Raw genomic sequence first — 21,124 nt, 5'->3', positions numbered from 1 at the left:
TTTCATGTGCGCGATTGATTTTGAAAAGGCCTTTGATAGTTGAGTTATGCCAATGAAATTTGATGGGTTTTAAGACGTAGTTATTGCACATTTTTTTACATACAATTAAGAATTTAATATTCACCATTAGCGCGCATACGTGTAATAGGACCGATCATATTACCCGTATGCACGCTAATGGTGGATATAAAATTCTTAATTTTATGTTTAAAAAATCCGCAATAACTATCTCTTAAAATCCACCAAATTTCATTGGCATATTACAACCAGTTTTAAAGCAATAAAATAAATCGTGAGCTTATAAGAAAAAATTCAACATCCCGTATCTCGGAAACGAAACATTTGCGGACATACATTTATAAAGCCAACTGTCATTATTTTTTCATGCAGAATTATCCCTTAAAGTTTGTCGCACTTATTTAGAAACACCGTGTATTGATGAAGAACATGTCTAGTTGTTAAAGTACCTAACTTTTTTATTATCCAACGTAAACGAATGAATCAAAAAACATAATATTAAGAAAACCTGAAGCTACAGTTGGGTTTTAATTTCAGTATTTTATAAATGCTAGAATATTCCACAGGGTAATGCGAAGTTTAAAAACAAAACACAGTTTGATTGGTACACCCGGTATACAATGAAAATTTACCTGTTTAGCAACAATATTATTACAGTGGTATTGTTAAAGAATCAGGCTATAACATGTTCAAAAAATCACTTAAATCGGTTAACAGGTTTAGGAAATGTGAGACATCAAAAATGACCAAATTTTTAAGTGGGCCGATTTCTATACACGTAAGTTTAGTACTTTATAGTCGTTTGTTTTCTCTGAGTGATCATTTGTTTTTTATTTCTTTGTTTATATGTATTGTTTTGTTTTTCTGTTTATTTCCTAGTGTGTTGTGTTCCATATTGTTTTTCTCTACAATAAATTATTTAGTATCCTTTTTGTAAAAGCTCTTTTTGAACCATAGTTCTAGAAACCCCCTTTATTACAAGGTAATAGCCTCACGTTCCTTTACAACCAGCACCTATAGCAACACACAGTATCTCTCTCTTTGTTAGGACGCTCTTTATGTGCGTTCTATTGTTATGTTGTGAAACTATTATCACAACAATCGGAAATGAATAGCGGTTAACACACTTAAAGAAATTGAAGAAGTAGGGACTGACATAATGGTTAGGATCTGGAAAACTGACCAAATGACTGGTGTAAGTAAGTATATGCTTTTACTTCCTCTTTTAGGATTTTATATCCAGTTTTATTATTTATTTGAAAAGTTTAGTTTTTGTTACATTCGAATACGTATATTCTGTAACACCACCATCTCTAAATTTTTGTTTCTAAATATATTAAAATTTTCCATTTCTGTCCTTAGTTATCCTGTTTGATTTTTGTCTTTGCGTTTCTATTATTTTATATATTTTCGTGTGCATAGTAAATGGACCAAGAGTCGGAAAAAAAATGATTTTGAGACAACTGATTTTTTAATATATTATTTCCTATGCTTCCTCGAACACCGTACCGGCCATCTGGCTGCTGATACAGGTTGCGTTCATTACTGCGCAGCCCATTTGTACAGGTAAACATATCGAATTTAAAATTATTGTTAGACGAAAAATTATTTTGTCATTACTTTTTAAACATTATTAGAAATATGAACTATAATTGCCAGACATTTTTGTGGTTTAAAAAGTAATGACAAAAAAATGTTTCGTCCTAAAATAATTTAAATTCAATATACAGGGTGATTGATGAGTGTGATAAAGCTCAGTAGATCCGCTATAGTAATAGATAGCAATAAAAGTTGATAACAAAAATTGTAGCCAACTTTCAGCTTTACATTACGAAATTAGTTAGAATGTTACAGGGTGTTCGATAACATAGTGGCAAACCAAACTTTTGTTTTTTTAAATGGAACACACTATATTTTATTTTATATTCGAAATTCTCTTAACTTTCCCATCACAAAAATATAAAGGTTTGTTATGGTATATAGAGCTTTTGCAAAGTTATAACCTTTTTTTTATGAAAAACGTAACAAGTTCAGCTCCCTGTATAAATAAAAATTAGCACAACAGCAATGGTTTATTGGTGCTATATTTTTTTGTTGATTGTCAAAATTTATAAAAATGGTTGATATTGCTAATTTTCCTTATATCAAATACAGGGTGAGTCAAATCCCAAGTACATTCTTTTCTCAGAAATTTTAAATGGAACACCCTGTATTTTATCACCATCGAAAAGTATCATTACCGTACTTTAATTTTTGTATAATATTCCCTATGCCTAAATTTGTTAGTTTTCGAGATATTTTCATTTTTCAGAGCAAGTTATTAATTAAGGTGTTACTGAGGTGTATTTTAAATTACTGAGAAAATAAAGTACTTGCGTTTTGACTCATCCTGTATTCGATATAAAGAAAATTAGCGATATCAACCATTTTTATAAATTTTGACAATCAACAAAAAAATATGGCACCAATAAACCATTGCTGTTGCAGTGCTTATTTTTATTTATACAGGGAGCTGAACTTATTACGATTTTCGTAGGACATTGGTTATAACTTTGTAAATACCCTGTATAACATAACAAACCTTTATATTTTTGTGATGGAGAAGTTAACAGGATTTCGAATATAAAATAAAATATAGGGTGTTCCATTTAAAAAAACATGTTTGGTCTGCCACTATGATATGGAACACCCTGTAACGTTCTGAATAATTTTGTAATGGCTCAAAGTTGGCTACAAGTTTTGTTATTAACTTTTATTGCTATCTATTACTATAGCGGATCTACTAAGCTTTATCACACTAATCAATCACCCTGATTTTGTATTTACCTTTACAGGTGTGCTGCGCAGTAATGAACGCAACCTGTATCAGCAGCCAGATGGCCGGTACGGTGTTCAAGGAAGCATAGGGAACAATATATGAAATAATCAGCTGTCTTAAAATAGTTTCTCGAAAACGTTGCTAGCTCTTAGACCAAAACTTATATGTAAAAGTTAAGCGTATATACGAACTATTTAGTAAGTAACCTACCTATAACCACTACAAACTATTCACTAACATTGTACAAGTGCCGAAGCAGTTAACAACCGTTAATGTGAAATAACTTTGGACCCCAACATCCACCTCAAATTGAACAAAATATTTCCTACAGCCCTCGGTTACTTTTTTTTTATTGAAATGTATTTACCTGTTTACGAAAACCTTTATCTACGCTATTAAAAGCCGCTAAGAATTCCAAAGAATGAGGATGAGAAATGGACGGAATTTAAATACCTCGAGCAAAAGCAATTTAAGAGATTTTTATAAAAACACGCTTTTTAAAGAGAAAATATAATTAAATAAGATATGCTTACGAAGGAGAGCTTCTCGTGCTTTTCTTCTCTGTAATTCATTCGAGACATCGCGCTAATGTCTGCACGCGGTTTGTTAAAATATGTACCACCATGGAGTCGACTTCGATACATTACCGATTTAGCTAATTTGGAACAATTTTTTTTTATTTAGAAACATCAACCATAAAAGGATATTAGTGGATTTTACTAAAAATGTTTAAAGTTAAAACAGCCATAAGACCGGCTGTGATGTACGGAACAGTTAAAAAGAAAAACGAACAGCGAATGCACGTGGGACAAATGAGAATGCTCAGATGGATGAGTGGAGTAACAAAAAAGGATACAATTAGTAATGAGTATATTACCTAAATATGTGGCAACACGTTTCAATTATTATTTTACAATTTTTTTAATTGCTAATTTTAAATATTAACTTTCTATTCTAAACGAAAATAATATGGGTCATTTAAAATTCACATGTGTTTCGCTCCTAAATACAAAACCAGAATGTATAAAATTAATGGCTTTTTCATGGGAAACACAAATTCATAGATTACGGTACCAGATAAAGGGCCAGCCTCTTTATGTCAACTTCTTAAAAACTACAGAAATGTTTTCAGCTTTTAAAACGCCAGATCTAATAAATTATTGTCGCCTATCTGGCCATATGGTAGAACACCAGACAGATTAAAGTGTTTGTGGTCTCGTTCAGTATAGTCACAGCGGGCACCCGGGGCAGTCACACCACCACAATCGCAAACAATAACAAACCCTCTTTCGAGAAATATTCACGCTATTTTACCGACACAAATAAATATATTATTGACAGTTTGTTGTGTTTACATTTAATTTAATTTTATTTAATTGTCTCCGTAAACCACCAACGGAACACATAGTTTAAGATGGTTTGGTCATGTTCAACATCGAGACGTTAATCACCCAATATGGAGAATTGCTGAACTGCGAGTTCCTGGAAGAAGCAGAAGAGCTAGACCTGGGAGAAGACGCTTAGACAGGACATGTCGGTGTAAAGACGATTCATGTTGATGTGACATAAGATAGAAACTTATGGAGAAATGTAATTAGGGAAGCCGACCTCGTATAGGGACAATGGCAAAGAGAATGATGATGACGTTTAAAGCTAAAGAAGTTTTTTATTCAATATCAAATAGTATTCGATAAACATTAATAAGCTTAACAGTTAAGTACCTTTATAGTACAGAATATTTCAATTAGAAGGATGTAATTAAATATTGAAACATAGTTTATAATTCCAAACAATTTTTCATAATAACAATTTTTGATATTCTGGAATTTAAAGGTACTTTTCTCTTTAACGAAATTCATACATTGCTCGTCAGAGAAAACTGGCCCACAAAATGGTCATTTTTAATGTCTCGAATTTCCTAAACCCGTTGTCCGATTTAAGTGATTTTTTTAATATGTTATAGCCTTATTCTTTAACAATATCGCTGTAATAATATTGTTGCTAAACAGGTAAATTTTCATTGTATATCGGGTGAACCAACCAGACTGTGTTTTTTCTCAAAGTTCGCAACACCCTGTGGAATATTCTAGCATTTATAAAATACTAAAATTAAAACCGAACTATAGCCTCAGGTTTTCTTAACATTAGGTTTTTTGATTAATTCGCTTATGTTGGATAATAAAAAGTTAAGTACTTTAACAACTAGCCATGTTGTTCATCAGTACAGGGTGTTTTTAAATAAGTACGATAAACTTATCATACGGGTCATATTACCCGTATGCACGCCAATGGTGAATATAAAATTCTTAATGATATGTCAAAAAAATGCGCAATAACTACCTCTTAAAACCTACCAAATTTCATTTGCATATCTCAATCGGTTTTAGAGCAATAAATAAATCGTCAGTTTGTAAGAAAAAATTAAACATCCTGTATCTCGGAAACGAAGTAAATTCTCCCATATCTAACAGTATGTAAGGTCTGGAAGGCCTAGCAGCAGCAATTACAGTTTTTACTGTTTACTCGTTTACTGTTTGAAGCTTGGAACGTGCTCGTTTCTCGATAAGTGCAAAATCTCTATCTGAAGATGAAAAGCCATGACCGGAAACTAAAAATTTATGATCGATTGTATCCAAATATCAATTGCCTACTAAAAAAATGCATAAGAAAATAAACATCCGGTTTTTCAATTACCCAGCACAGTTGTCGCTTCATATACATAGTTTTCGCATATAAGGTGAAAGCTGTTCTGTAATCAAGGCTTGTAGCAGACATGCCAGATGCACAGCATCCCATCTGACTCTTGCACAGTATTCCAAAATTGTAGCATGACAATTAGGCACAGGTATAGCTACCTAAAAGAGTACTGCTCGTACTGTCGTCTTGAATAACATTAAGAGCTTTACCTCTATTTCTATGATGTGATTTCAACTCAGTTTTAGGTTTTCTGGATACATTACGGCATGGCCCCCACAAGGGTGGGGCTGGTGCAACTCTGGTCACAGGGCCCGGGCTCTTGGGGGGCCCAGGCCTAGCCCTGTTTTTTTTTAATTGCAGAATATTTACAGGGGATCATAGATTAAAAACTCAAATAGGCCTATATAATTATTACAAAGTCAGAGTGTTGTGAAATAATTATTAATTCTAGGTTATTGGTTATTTACGATATAATTAGGAATTAGGTGCGTACCGTACATGCTAGTTACTGTTGTTTGTATATTAGTGTACAACAGCCTGCTCCGGCCCCACACACCATGATATAATGAAACCGAAGATATGACACCACGCAGCTCCTAATGTCAAGTGACGTCAATACGTGACGATTCCGACATTTTGTCATTTGTTGTTGGTTGTTTCCATGGTTTGTTTCTGCTATTTATATACAGGTTGTAAGCTTTTAACGATTGTTATTAGTATTTAATATGTCATCTGGTTTGCAAATACAACATAATTAACACATTTTTGTTTATTAAAGTTAATAAAAAGTGTTTTGTTAAATGTATTCTATTTTTTATTTAACCCAAAAACCTATTAAAGCTTGGAAAGGAAGTATTAAGTTTATGTTGAAATTTAGTATTAATAAGACCTCTGGATAATAGGTAAGAGACATAGAATAAATCATCTAAGAATCATAGCTACAACCTGTTACGCACAACTTCCAGTTCAAATAAGAAAGAAACTTAACAAAAAAGCAATCAAACGTTATTTGATTGGTTTAGACGAAGAAGATACAGAATTTTTGTTGAGGAAGAGAATAAGGTCACATTGGCAAGAAATGTTAAACATTTAGAAAAACTGGTTGTCAGAAACGAGTTCAATTGTCTCTACAATACCTCCTTATAGAAAATAATTCCAAAAATGATCATGATTATATAGCTACTTCTTAATTAGAAAAATGAGATCGATAATGAAATAATCTCACAGAATGGTGAAGATGACCATAAAAGAATCGGTAGATATGGAAACAGGAAGATATAACCTAATAAATTGTGATCAAACTAAAAAGTCTTCACAAATTTCCACTGTAGAACAAGTTACAGATGTGATGACCAAACCTCTAACGAAAATAAGATTCCACATCCTCTCAAAGACGGGACTGATGTAGATGCGAAAAACCTTTTTAATAACGGAAAGTGTTGAAATTTAGTAGGTATTAATAAGGTTTTTCTCATTGTATTCAGTGAATGTCATAATTATGTTAGTGTGATAATAATTTTAATGAAAGCATCACTATTTTAAGTGCACATTTGCCTATTTTATCTTCAATAAATCCATAATTCACAAAAGTTTATATCCATTACTTTATCATTACGTTTCGTAAAAAGAAATTTAACATAAATAATCCGTAATTTTGTTACCAGAATGCTTCCACTCTTCATGTTATCCATAGGTTATTTCAAATTGGCGCCGCCAACTAGTCACGTATTGACGTCATGCGCAGAACCGAACGAATTTGAAACACTTTGGTGTCATATCTCCTAAATTTATTGTATCATGCCACACACTCTCTCTACCTTCCCCTTCCCCCAGGCGCCTAGCTGCCCCGCCCCCACTTCCGCGGCCAGTCCATCTTTGTCTCTCCGCTTTGTTCTAAAAATAAACACTTCTCATCAGTTCGTCAGTTCGTCTGTTGACTCCGTTTGATATGGGCGGAATTGTTTAATTGTTGTGCTCTGCTCTACTATTACTATTGACAGGTAATTATATAGTTGAATGTATCTTTGTTTAAAATGTTCTTAAACAGTAAAATTGTGTTTGTTTACAATTAAAGCCGTCTTGGTTTTTTGTTACGGTATTCAAGAGATTAGTGTTTAGACATACTGTATATGTACTGTAATCTGGCTTTCTTGCCGTCCCGAAACAAAAATAATAATTAATTTTAATACATTTTGAGAAAGCCGATCGTCACAATAGTGTAAAAAAGCAAATTTAAAGGAAAACAATAGTTGTATCTTTTTCAACTTAAACATGTAACCTACTCAATTGTTTTGTTTGTATACAATGGGAAAGCACATAACTTTACTTTAGGTAACGGTAAAAGATCCAAATATTTATATGCTTATGCTTAGGATCGAAAACCATTGATCTTATTATGATTTTATCCGTCGTGTTTTGTTTCAGGTTAAGATGTCAAGCTATAAACATAAGTCTGGAGCTTTGAAAAGAAAGCTCCAGAAAGAAAAATTAGAACAATCTGCTAAAGGTCGCCAGGATATTAAGAAGTTTTTTAAGAGTAATGAAAAAGAAGAGTTGCAAGAATTTCAACCGGATTTCAATCCAGAACCTACATCAGCCTCACAGACCCAACCTTCTTCAGCTTCAATCCAAAATGCTTCTACGTCTACTGTATGTGAGGGAAGTAATGACGAATGTGCTAGTGCTGATCCAAATCTTAGTAAGGATACTGTCGATGACAATAAAACTTTTAATTTTGACGATCCTAATACGTGGCCTGCGGTGATGAGTGATAAAATACGGCAGGACATAGTATTGTGCTACGGTGGTTTTCAAGCTTTTCAGGCCAGATCAAAATCATTTCCAGCTGACCCCTCAGGAAAACATTTCCATGAAACATTGTTGTACATGAAAACAGACAACAGAACATGTAAAGCAATTCCACGTGAATGGTTAATGTGGAGTGAAACAAAAAACAGCATTCATTGTTTACCCTGTAGCATTTTCCATTCAAACCAAAACAAAAGTAAACTTGCAAAAAAAGGTTTTTTCCCTGAAAAACAACAATACAAACGATTATACAGGTTATTTTCGATGCATGAAAGAAGCTCTGAGCACAGAAAACACTACCTAGAATGGAAAAGTCTTCAGATATCATTGAAAGGACATGGTGTCGACAGCAATCTGCAACAGATTATTAACTGTGAAGCAACAAGATGGAAAGCTATTCTTCAACGAATTTTGGACACAACAATATTCTTGAGTAGTAGAGGTTTAGCTTTCCAAGGGGAAAATACCCAGATCGGTGATGTTCACAATGGAAACTTTTTAGGAGTATTGGAATTAATAGGAAAATATGACGAAGTAACTCGTGAACATTTAGCCAAAGTAAAAGAAAACCAGTTGAATAAAAAAAGTATGATAGGTCAAGCTCACTATCTCTCATGGTACTCGCAGAATGAATTTATTTCTCTCTGTGGTAAAAAACTACTGAATACTATTTTGCACCAACGAGAAGAGTCTGTATTCTATGGGATTATTGCTGATGCCACCCCTGACATTTCCCATCAGGAGCAGAATGTACTAATTCTACGGTATGTTTTTCAAAATGAAGAAAAAAATACATTCGAAGTATGTGAAAGATTTATTGAATTCCTGAACTTTAGCGGGAAAACAGGTGAGGTTATAACTGATGAAATTCTGTCCGCTTTAGACAATATTGGAGTACCACTTTCTGACTGTCGAGCTCAGGGATATGACAACGGCTCTAACATGCGGGGACACACTAAAGGTGTACAATCAAGAATACTTGAAAAAAACCAGTCTGCTATATTCTCTCCCTGTGGAGCACACTCGCTCAACAGAGTTGGTGTCAATGCTGCAAAACTGAACCACGACGTAGTGACATTTTTTGGTAACATTGATAGTTTCTATTCTTTGTTCTCCAGCAGCCCTGGTCGTTGGGAATTATTAAAGCAACACGTCCCTTTGTCTTTACAAAGCCTTTCCGAGACTCGTTGGAGTGAAAGAATTCAAGCTGTACGACCAATTGTCAAACATTATCCTTCGATCCTCAAGGTTTTGGACCTGCTCCTGGAAGAAAATCATTTGCCTACTTTGACTCCAGCTGCCAGAAACACAGTTATCGCGCTGAAGAGGTACTTTGGATCTTTTAAAGGCCTCTTGACATCATTGTTTTGGCACAAAATCTTGGCCTCCATTGATCAAAGAAATGAGATCATACAAAGGAAAGGAATTTCCTTAAACACAGAAACTCAACTGATTAAAGATTTGTTAACTGAATTGCAGACCCTAAGAGATTCATGGGAAACCATTCTTAACGAAGCAAAACACGTCGCCGGTGCAGTTGGCATTATACCAGAATTCTCTCTCAAAAGAAAATCTAGTGTTGAAAATACGCCCGAGCAACTTCAGCAAGAAGCTTCACAGGACTTCAAATCTTCTGTGGTCTTTCCTGTTTTGGATTTCATCATGACTGATTTGAAAACCAGATTTGCAAGCTGTGAAGAAATTTGTAACCTGTTTGCTCCAGTGTTAGGTTTCATGGATCTAGACAACGAGGAACTGAAACTTAAAACTGCCAATCTCGTTGCATATTACCCTTCAGACTTTGCTGATCCAGAAGCCCTATTTGAAGAAACTCTTCATATGAAGAATGTATTTGTAACAGTGTTCCAGTCAGAAAAGGACCCATTGAAGCTTCTAAACTCAATATATGAGAAAAACCTCCAGCCCATTTTCTTGAACCTGTGCACAGCTATACGACTTTTCTGTACAATCCCAGTGACAGTTTCAACGGCTGAAAGGTCTTTTAGTAGGTTGTCTAATTCACTTAAAACTTGGCAACGAAGCACAACTGGCCAAACTCGTCTGAACCATCTGGCAATGTTGGCAATTGAGAATGAATTGGCCAAAACTGTTGACTTTTCTGATGTTATAAATGATTTTAGTGAAAAGAAAGCTAGGAAATCTATGATTAAATAGACTATCAAACATCAAAGTAAGCGTTTTCTTGTCAGTGTATTAAACACTTAAAAAACATTTTAATTGTTTAGCTCCTAACTTTCTTATAATCTCATTCTTAGTATTTTGTCAACTTGAATTTTATTCTTGGTCAGTAAGGGAAATCAATCTCAAAATGGAAATGTACTGTACTTTCAGTAAAATATAAATGATTTACTTTATGTTTGCAACAATTTTGTCAATAAAGTTTGGTTTTTAGATTAAAATAATAGCCTTAATTATTCCTTAATATCAATAATCATCAGTTTAAATAAAATTTGTAAACTAAAAAATTACCATGTAAATTGTTGAAACATAGCATAGCACGCGAACATAGGGGGGCCCGAGCCTGATCCTGGTTACAGGGCCCGCAATGGAATGTGGGGGCCATGCATTACGGTCTTTATCCTTGCTTCTTAAAAAAGGTAAATCACAAGTCTTGCAGGTATCAACTCTAGGTCATCTAAAAGAAAGATTCGGAGAATCCTTCATATTAACAACTCTCCTATAGAATTTGTATGTTGTGGTGCAGTCAGGATGTTTTATTTTAAAAGCATTAAATTGCCTATAACATTGAGATTCGGACTGATACATATACATATTCTTTTTCACTTTTTGATCGACTGTAGTGGCTCTCGGGAAGTTATTAATGGTTGCGTTCGGACGACCACAGCGGCTGACTGCCAGCAGAAATCGGCTGAGTGGTTGTATCCAGCGCTGATAGGGAAAGCTTAGTAAATCTCTCAGCGGCTGACTTCCAGCGGTGTCGTCTAAACACTATCGCTTACTCAGATGTCCAGCCGCTGTGGTCGTCCGAACGCACCCAATGTGATCTTTTACCATCTGTTTATCATGAAGAATGTACTTGAATTTTTAATACCTCCTCGTTTATCGTAGAAAGTGGTATGCCCCTCATTTTTGATTGATCAAAATTCATATTTTGGCAGTTCGACCACCTGGCTCTGCCATTTTTCAATTACTCATGTTATAAAATTGAAACATTTCTTCTGTATACAATGAAATAGAAATATTCAGGAAATGGAAAAAGGAAATAAACTGTATTTAACGACGCCGTAAGTGAGGAATGCTGCTCATTTGTGCAATTTAATTTATTACTAGAAAAATCAAGAAAATTATATATGGCGGCAACTAAATCTTTCTTAAATACGAGTACGAAAGGAAACATAAAACCGTTTGCGGTATTTCTGTTGATGCATTTTACAGAAAATAATTATTAGGTATCTATAAAATATAAATTCTCCACATTGCGGGCCCATTCTCAACTGCCACATTTAAGAATGTGAACCATAATAAACTTTTAGTTCTGCATCTAATATCAAATGGTCACGAGGACAACACAAATCGGCAATTTTAAGCGTTCGAGTTTACTTCGGTAAGATTATTTCACGATAAAGTTGTATTTATAAATAATTTTAACTAATATTTTATTGACATCTTCGTCTGAATATTTGCTAAACTGTGCTGTTCACTTTAACCCATTAACAAACAAATTATTTTTTTGCATTTTTAACGTAATTTTTTGTTTCGTAATATATTGTGAGGTACAAAATGATGTCCTATCAAAGTTTTTATTTTTGTTTTCAAATTTTTGAAAAAACAACTGTCCTCTTTTGAGGACGCTGGTCTCAAATACTATGAAATTAAAGACAAATTTAGTTTATAGCAAAATAAGCTTATTTATTAGTTTTTCAAATTATATTCATATTATACACTATGGAGTTAAAAAATGTTTATATAAATCCTATATTTTTTATAAAATTGTTCAAAACAAATCGACACGCAAAGCGTTACATTACATTTCTGGCAGTATGTTCGCGGTTTTGACGTACAGTTTCGATATTGACATATTCGTTGTTTTTCTCGTTTTGCTACAATGTGGTTTTTACTATCATATCTAACGTCTTCAGAGATATTGCTTCTTGACGTAGTTGGAAGACTAAATGGACGACCTTTGCTTATTCTTACGTCATGTCCAATTTTTAGATATGAATAAGCTACTTGTCGCCCAAATTCTTTGATGGGTATATTTTTCCCTTATGTATCATGTTGTATAGCTACGATAATCATATATATCATTCGTGGAGATACCAATACCCATTTTTTTCCTCTTACAGATATATGTAAGAAGAAGTAAGATTGTACTTTCTTCTTTTCCTTTATACTCCATTGTTGAATTTGGTTGGTGAGAAAAACCGTATCATGATTGGTTCCAATAGAAACACATTTACTGTATTGTTGTTGTCAAAGCACCAGCCATATGCACCTCAAGGCATCTGTTCTAGGTATTTTTACTGTTTGGCAGGACACTTTACAGTTCGGTTTCCTCTAATAATTTTCCTAATAAATATTTTTGTCTCATCCTAGAATCGAAGAAAATAATTAGTTACTAAAAATGCCAATGTAGACTTTTTACACAAAATATATGAATTGGCCCAGCGTCCCCATTTGAGGACGCATAATACTCTTATAATTTTTTAACATTTTTTACTGGGTAGTAATTTTTGTATTTTTTGTGCAAGTTGTGTATCTAACCTAATAAAAAATACAAATTTTAGAACTCACTTCTGTATATAAAAAACTTATGAACACCGATGTAAGCATAGTTCAGTAAACTTAAAAATCCTACTTTTCGCCTTGGGCTAGTATTTCGTCAAATAAAAATAAAACATGAATACATACACTTATGCCTACGGTAGTGCTTTTACTAAACCACTGAGGTAGGCAATCACAAAATATTCAAGCAGAAATTGTTTTATCCCCACCTAAACAAACCGTCCTCAAACGAGGACGCTGGGCGCTAATGGGTTAACAAGTTGAAAAATGTGTGTCGCATTAATTGGGATAAATGTCATTGAATGTTTTTATACATAGACTTGAATTTTGTATTTGAGTATTAAAAAATAAACTGTCGAATATCACATGATAGTAAAAATAAATAAGAAAATAATGCTCCAATTTTTTCTCAAACTTGTTTCCATTCGGCAATAGTCTATTGCCAGGCAACAAGTTTTCGAAAAATTGTCGCATTATTGTCAACTTATTCTCACTCTCTTGTAATATTAATGTTGGGAATAATTTACTTACATTATTATATTGAGAATAATTTTTAAGTATTTTGTTTCAGTTTAATTACAAGGAGTTTTATAGTTTTGACAATTATTGTCACGTGTAAGAAAATTAACCAAAATAAACTTTTGGTTCTGCATCCAATGTCAAATTGTCACGAGAGCAATACAAATCGGCAATTTTAAGCGCTCGAGTATAACTCGAAAAGATTATTTCATAATTTTAAGAATAAAACTGTATTTACAAAATAATTTTAACCAATATTTTATTAACTCTTAACATCGAAGTAAAAACTCCTTAGAAGTAGGTATAGTTTTAATTAAAAATATACGGGGTTTGACTAGTCAAACCCCGATCAGCTATTAAAATATCGTAATTTGTTAGATTAGGATTAATAAAACGTCATTTTTTAATTATAATGTTTATTATTTTTATATTGTCGTAATTAAAATAAAAAAATTAGTGTTTATTCTCGCATGTTGACATCTCGCATTCTCGCATTATCATTATGGCATTTAGAGTTGCACAATACGTTTGACCTTATACACTTACATGGTTTTGGAGAGCATTTCTTATTGCAGTGGTATTTTATAAATCCTTGTCCTCCAAATTTAGAATATTTTGGACTAATTTCTCTTAGAGACAGCTTAACGTCTGGAACATCTTCGAAATCAGGAAAATTCTCTTTGCATTCTATTGGCAATCTCCTTGGCACGCGTTCGAGCATGCGTTGTGCACTGACAGAAAAGATTAAAATAAATAAAGGAAATGCGATTGAAGGTCTTCATGACCAGCCTATAATGCTATGAAATAATTAAGTGAAAAAAAATGTCCTCCAATTTTGATCGGAAAAACTGTAACAATACCTATCCCCAGCTGTGATAGAGCCAAAGGAGATGCTTGAAATATTTTGGGTATCATACAAGATAAAACAATTGACGGTTTATATAGAGTTGGTACGAAATACGGAACAATAAATACACTTTTTTCAAAAAATCAAATAAGAGAATGCAAAGAGAAATTTCCTAATTTCGAAAATGTTCCAGACGTTAAGCTGTCTCTGTCTCTAAAAGAAATTAGTACAACAGATTCTAAATTTGGAGGACAATGATTTATAAAATGCTACTGCAATAAGAAATGCTCTTCCATATTACGTAAGTGTAAAAGGTCTAACATATTGTGCAACTCTAAATGTCATAATGCCTCAACATGTGAGAATATATTTAAATTACGACAATATAAAAATAATAAACGTTAAAATTAAAAACTTACGTTTTATTAAACCCAATCTAACAAATTACGACATTTTAATAGCTGATCGGGGTTTGACTAGTCAAACCCCGATTTTATAAAATTAAATTTCGACCTTTGCCTGACCAACTTAGTCTCTCCTAGGTTTGACTAGTCAAAGGCCGAAACGGTAATTTATTTCGGGCTTTGACTAAGACCGTCAGTCAGACCTGAGGATTGCCTAGTCAAACCTAGGAGTGCCTGAAATTCGGGCTTTGACTATAACATATACATATATACATGCCAGTCCGAAAGTTTTACTTGCTTGTCTTATGCTACATTGATTATCTAAAACTTCCGCTAAAGCTAACTCGTAGAGTTCACTTCCTGGCTTTGAGTTGTCCTTTCTGATTTTCTTTTATATTCACTCATTCTGGAAGAAAAAAACTAAATAATACTTTTTTATATAGTAGGTCATAAATTAAGACTTAGCGCAAGTTTTAACATGTTACAACAAGCCCCAACGTTTTGTCACAACAAACCCCGTAGCACAATTTTGTATATTTATTAAAATAACTGTAAAAATAACTTCCTAATTGTAAAATCGTTAAGCAATATCAAAGTATAACTAAATTTAGAAAAGAAATAAACACCCAAAATTTCCTTTCCGTTTATAGCGGCAACCAAAATTGTATTAGTGTCCAATTTTATATTACCTCGTCCAAATGAAGCACGTGCACAAAACTACTATATGCAACTATCGGAGGATGACTGGCTACATAAACAATAAACGGTGTCATTTACAGTGCGACAAGAGAATAAGATTGAGTCAGCTGAATTAGTTAAAAACGGTCAAATAATCTTAGTCCAGGGAAATAAGAGTTTTCTCGTGACACATCCCCCTCCAGGCCGAAACCAAATTTTTTGAGTAGTATGGACATCTATATTAATAACCTATATGAAGACCACACGGAAGAAAGGCGAAATGTCACAAAGAGGTTAATTCGAGAAAATTGAATTTGAAATTGAAACCGTTCGCCTTTCTTCCCTGTACGAAGAATTTTATAACGTGTTAAGCTATGATTCGTCTTTTTCCCATGTTTGAATGACTCACATAAAACTACTACTAAAAACCTACATATTGCTGCTTTGAACCAAAAATAATAAAAAATTGACATTTCGCCTTTCTTCCGTGTGGTCTTCATATGTTTCTGCAGCCAGTTTTGATGATATACATAGTTATAAACAAATGAAGATCAAAAAACGGTAACTTTTCACTTTTTTCGTCTATAACCAAAAAGTTAAGCATTTTAAACAAATTTGAGAGTAAGAAACTCATAAATAGTCTAAAAAATTTTAATATGACGTTCCACAGTGGTTCCAAATGCTGAAAATGTGGTCATGAGGCGAAAAAAGGAGTCCCTATTTAGGGATTTTCATGTTTACAGTTGTTTTCTCATAGTATCGTAGAGTCCTAATACGCAGGTATGAGGAACATACTGGATGTATTCTGGTTCACAACTCAGGAATAAGTGGGCCATGTCCGGGGTTATTTTGGCAGGCAAAGAAAGTGAAAAAGAATGCTTATATTGAAAACGCTGTAAAACGTTCTATATATTATAAATTTTATCGGTATAAAGCAGATTCTTCTTTTTTAAGTATGTAGTAATGTAAGATGTAACTTAAGTCAACATTTATTAACAATAAATGCCTTAAATTTGTTAATACATAAATAGTGAAAATATACCTGAAATAATTAAAATTTTGTAAAGATGCATTCAAAAAGTACAAAATTCTGCATAATTCTGCGATTAACGTTTATTAATCTTAAAATATATATAAGGAGATACAGAATCACTTTGGTTTAGCTGCCTATTACTGCCTATGCATTGCTGGCAGTTGTTTGAATACAAAAGTGGGAAATGACGCATATTACATGCTTCTGGCGATTGTTGAGTATGTATGGACAGTTGTACATAAGTAATAGGTTCTGAATATTGTACTTCATAAAGAAAATGTATTGGTAATCAGCAGTTTCAAAAGTCCCTTATAATATAAAATTTTAAACAAAAATGCGGCTAAAATAAAATTTTCAAATTTCTTTCGTCCATATTGGATCCGCCATTTTGTTTTAAAAAAAAGTAATGTTAGATTTGTAATCAGCGACCTTAACCTACCAAATTTGACAAAACATTTTCCTTTTTGATTGATATTTTCAATTTATTTCCGCCGTGTTGGATCCGCCATTTTGTTTTTCAGAAAAAATAATGCCAGATTCGTAATCAGCGATGCCAAAAACCCTTAAGAACGAAAGTAATTCCAAAATTTATAAACAATATACGCTTTTAAAGGTTCATGACCAAGTTTTCAGCATTTGGAGCCACTGTGCGTTCGCTGAATATGTCTATCCTTATTGGTTGCTTAGAAAATTGCAAAATAAATCATAAATTTTGAGTTTTTATAAATATTCATAACTTATGTAAAAAATTAACTTAAAACCTTCTTATTACACGAATTGCTGAGACTTCTGGTACTTAAAATATATTTTAAATTTCAAAGCAATTGGTCAAATAGTTTAAAAGTTATTTAATTTGTTTATCCCAAATTAATTTTTTTTGCAACACTACAAGTCAAAAAATTATGAGGTTACAGTTAGACTTCTGACAGTTTATGGAAGAAGAACACTTATACTATTGACTTAATTTAAAAAAAAAATGACAAAAAGTAATTTTAAACAGTGTAAAATTATTTTGCAAAAACAAGTCGATTCTTTGATTACTTATAAACAATTAGAATAACTTTTTAACCGTTACCCGTAGAAAAATTATTTTTTCATATTTGGAAAGACTGAATTTTTATACACATTTAGAAAAAAATTGTCCTAGGACACTTAGGGACGAAGTTAGCCTCCCTTTTTTTAATTCACATGTTTTTGCAAAAAACTTTGCAGTACATATTTAGAATTATTTTTTGTCATTTTTTTTAATTAAATTAATAGTATAAATCTTCTTCTTTCATAAACTATCCAAAGTATTACTGTAACTTCATCATTTTCTGACTTATAGCTTTGCAAAAAAAATTAATTTGGGGTAAACAAATTAAATACCTTTTAAACTATTTGACCAATTGTTTTGAAATTTACGGTATAATTTAAGAACCAGAAGTCTCAGCATTATGTATAATAAGAACGTTCTAAGTTAATTTTTACATAAGTTATGAATATTTGTAAAAACTCAAAATTTTCGATTTATTTTGCAATTTTCTAAGCAACCAATAAGGATAGACATATTCAGCGAACGCCATGTTGAAGTTTTTTATATGATTTATGAGTTTCTCGCTCTCAAATTTGTTTAAAATACTTAACTTTTTGGTTATAGACGAAAAAAGTGAAAATTTACCGTTTCTTGATCTTCATTTGTTTATAACTATGTATATCATCAAAATCGGCTGCAGGAAACATATAAGTTATAAATATAGATGTCCATACTACTCAAAAAATTTGGTTTCGGCCTGGAGGGGGCTGTGTCACGAACAGGATATTTTTTTTTCCTTATTTCTCTGAACCATCTATGAAAAAGCCGTGTTACTACTTACCCCTGTTACAGTACAGTGGTGTAACGAGGATGATTATAAGGGGGGGGTTAAGTCTACTTGAAGGTCTCTGGGGGTATGGAATAATAATGATGTTAAGCGTATAGAGCTCAAAGTACATCCAAAAGGGGGTTCCCCAAAACCACCCCCTGGTTACGCCTAAATTTCTGTCCTTTACTTTATTTTCATATTTTTAATTCTTTCTAAAACGTTTATTTCCATGTTTTGCGTTCCTATTTTTTAAGTAGACAATTGCTACCTCTAAAAATCTGAACCAGCTAACAAAATATATTCAATGAAAAATGTAAATTATAAGTTAACGTAAAAACTGAAAAACTGAAAGAAAAATAAAATATAGAATTTAGAATTACACGCTTGTCAGAGAAATTATTCAGTAGGATGCATCTCATTTCACAAACTGAGAGTAACTCTCGGTAGTAAGGGTGCGCTATAAAATGCCACACTCTATTCTCTGTTTAAAAATACTCTTGTCTCATAAAGCAGCTTAAACTCCCGTACAAAGTGGATGCCGGGTGGATAATTCTATTTATAAAAATTTAATACCCACTTAAGGGGACAAAACATATACACAACAGAGACGTATTTACGGCAAGGGGTTGCGAGTGCCGATAAATCTTCAGGAAACTTAGTCCCGGCATATTTTAGGCTTTTGTTTATACTGGGACGGGTATACAACCATTTACGGTATCCTGGCTCGGTAAAGGTGAGATTATTTCAGGCAACATCAATTATACCTTTGGAAGATGTTTTTCAAAATTACTTTCACCAAAAAGTGTTATTACAACGTTGAATTGTTGAGGAAAGGAATACTACATAAATAGATATAATCCATTGCAATGTTAGATCTTTAGCATTAGCGTGCATTTTTCAGAGGGCGCAATGTTTTGAAATGTGGGGGGTAAGTATTAGCTTAAGTTCAAATTTGTGGTGTCGTCACTCTTGTCCCCCGAATACCATCTTGTAAAAAGTGGTGCAAAAGGATTTCGCGCTGTATCTCGCAAACTACGAGCCATGTAGAAAATTTTGTCAGGCATTATTTGTATCAACTTAAATTATCTACAACTTTATTCGTATTACTTTTTATCGTTGTTCTGAAGCTATTTCCTTGTGGCATTTTTATAATTTTACGTATTTTTTATGGGAAATAAGCCACAATTTTACTAAAAAATGAATTTATTAACGTTTCGAAGCCCAAATCGGGTTTCGTTGTCAAAATACAAAATACTATTAAAATAAAACAAACATGTTGTTGCTAAGTAAAAAAATTCTTCTAATAATTTATTTAATCTGACTCATTTATATTGGCAATTCAGACGTATATTATACATTTTAAAGTAGAAGACTTTAAAATGATATCGCCAATATTTATGAGTTGCGTTCCTGGGACGACTTTACTAAAAGATAGTTCATTCGATTACATGAAATCAATCCCAACTCAAGAATATCCGTCGCAAAAAAATCATAGCATGTGATCTGTCTTTAAAAAGACAACCAAATGCAACGATGACAGTAAAATTCTCGCGTTAGAGATTCCATAGTAAATCACCAGGGGAAAACCAGGAAAAAACCTCGTGATACTATCCCGACATCGTAAGTATTTGGTCTTACATTTAATCTACCTTCAAAAAACTAATACCAAATTCTGACTTTAATATGTTTAAATTATAATTAATATTAATATTACATAGATATACAATAAGTAATACTAAAATATAAAATTTGTACTAACTCGATATGTTATTGACTTACTAATAATACCTATTTTCAACTAAATAATGAATTCTATAATCCAAAATTTCTATAAAAACCAAAATGTACCTTTGCCAAATAGTATTCAACCACTAGCAGATGGCAAGGGTATATTAAATGGAATTATGATTGAATATTACTAGTTAAAATTTGATTACTAAATGCATATTACTAGATGAAAAGAAATATCAGGACACACGCTTTTAGAAGATGGGAGGTTAGGTATAAAAAAATACTATAAAAACTATTATAAGCTAGGTCTTATATGCATGTAGGAATATAATGATTGTAAGTTAATTAATTTCATAGGTTATATCATATTAATCAATATGATAAAATAAATAAAAATAAAATGAGGCCTTATCTAAAGCTCATTTCTTTAAATAAATTAATTTTGCCCTCTCCATTATTGTCACTGTCATTGAAATGTGACAGCGCAGAGTATAAGGAGACGGACAACACATATATGAAGTACGTTCAGTATGATGCTTTAGATGTTAGATGAAAAGAGATAGTAAATAGAGGATAACAAAAGAGGACGCCAACGAGTTTTTAACGAAGAAAACAGGTAAAACAAATAGAAGAAGATTATTACTAATTAAATATTAAAGAAAATAAAGTAAAATAATTATTTAAAAATAAAATAGCAAAGATGTGACGTTTGTAACGTTACAAAAGCGTTATTACAAGTTTGAATTATTGGGGAAAGGAATGAAACATAATTAGATATACAACTGTATTTATTTAATCAAAAGTCATTATTGTATACGAGAAATAAATTCAAACTATAGTTTTGAAAACTTTTTACTATATTTCATGTTTCACCGTACTGTGGCTACTTCAGATATTAGGATACTGTTCCCCTCTCTCCCTCTCAGACACTTGGACGATATACTGATAATCTGGCCATAT

The 21,124-nt window shown here is 32.5% G+C and overlaps 1 protein-coding gene across 1 annotated transcript in view; it reads left to right on the top strand.

Moving 5' to 3' along the window:
- The first annotated feature begins 7,457 nt into the window (after positions 1–7,457).
- The window catches only part of LOC126893281 (zinc finger MYM-type protein 5-like), a 53,767-nt gene continuing 40,100 nt past the window's right edge, over positions 7,458–21,124 (top strand). Inside the window, exons 1-2 of the mRNA XM_050663302.1 lie at positions 7,458–7,533; positions 7,958–8,927. Coding sequence (XP_050519259.1) covers positions 7,964–8,927 — 964 coding nt within the window. The 5' untranslated portion in view covers positions 7,458–7,533; positions 7,958–7,963. The remainder of the gene's footprint in view (positions 7,534–7,957; positions 8,928–21,124) is intronic.

Source organism: Diabrotica virgifera, chromosome 1, assembly GCF_917563875.1.
Source record: "Diabrotica virgifera virgifera chromosome 1, PGI_DIABVI_V3a".
NCBI lineage: Eukaryota > Metazoa > Arthropoda > Insecta > Coleoptera > Chrysomelidae > Diabrotica > Diabrotica virgifera.
This window is presented reverse-complemented; position numbering and strand designations above follow the sequence as displayed.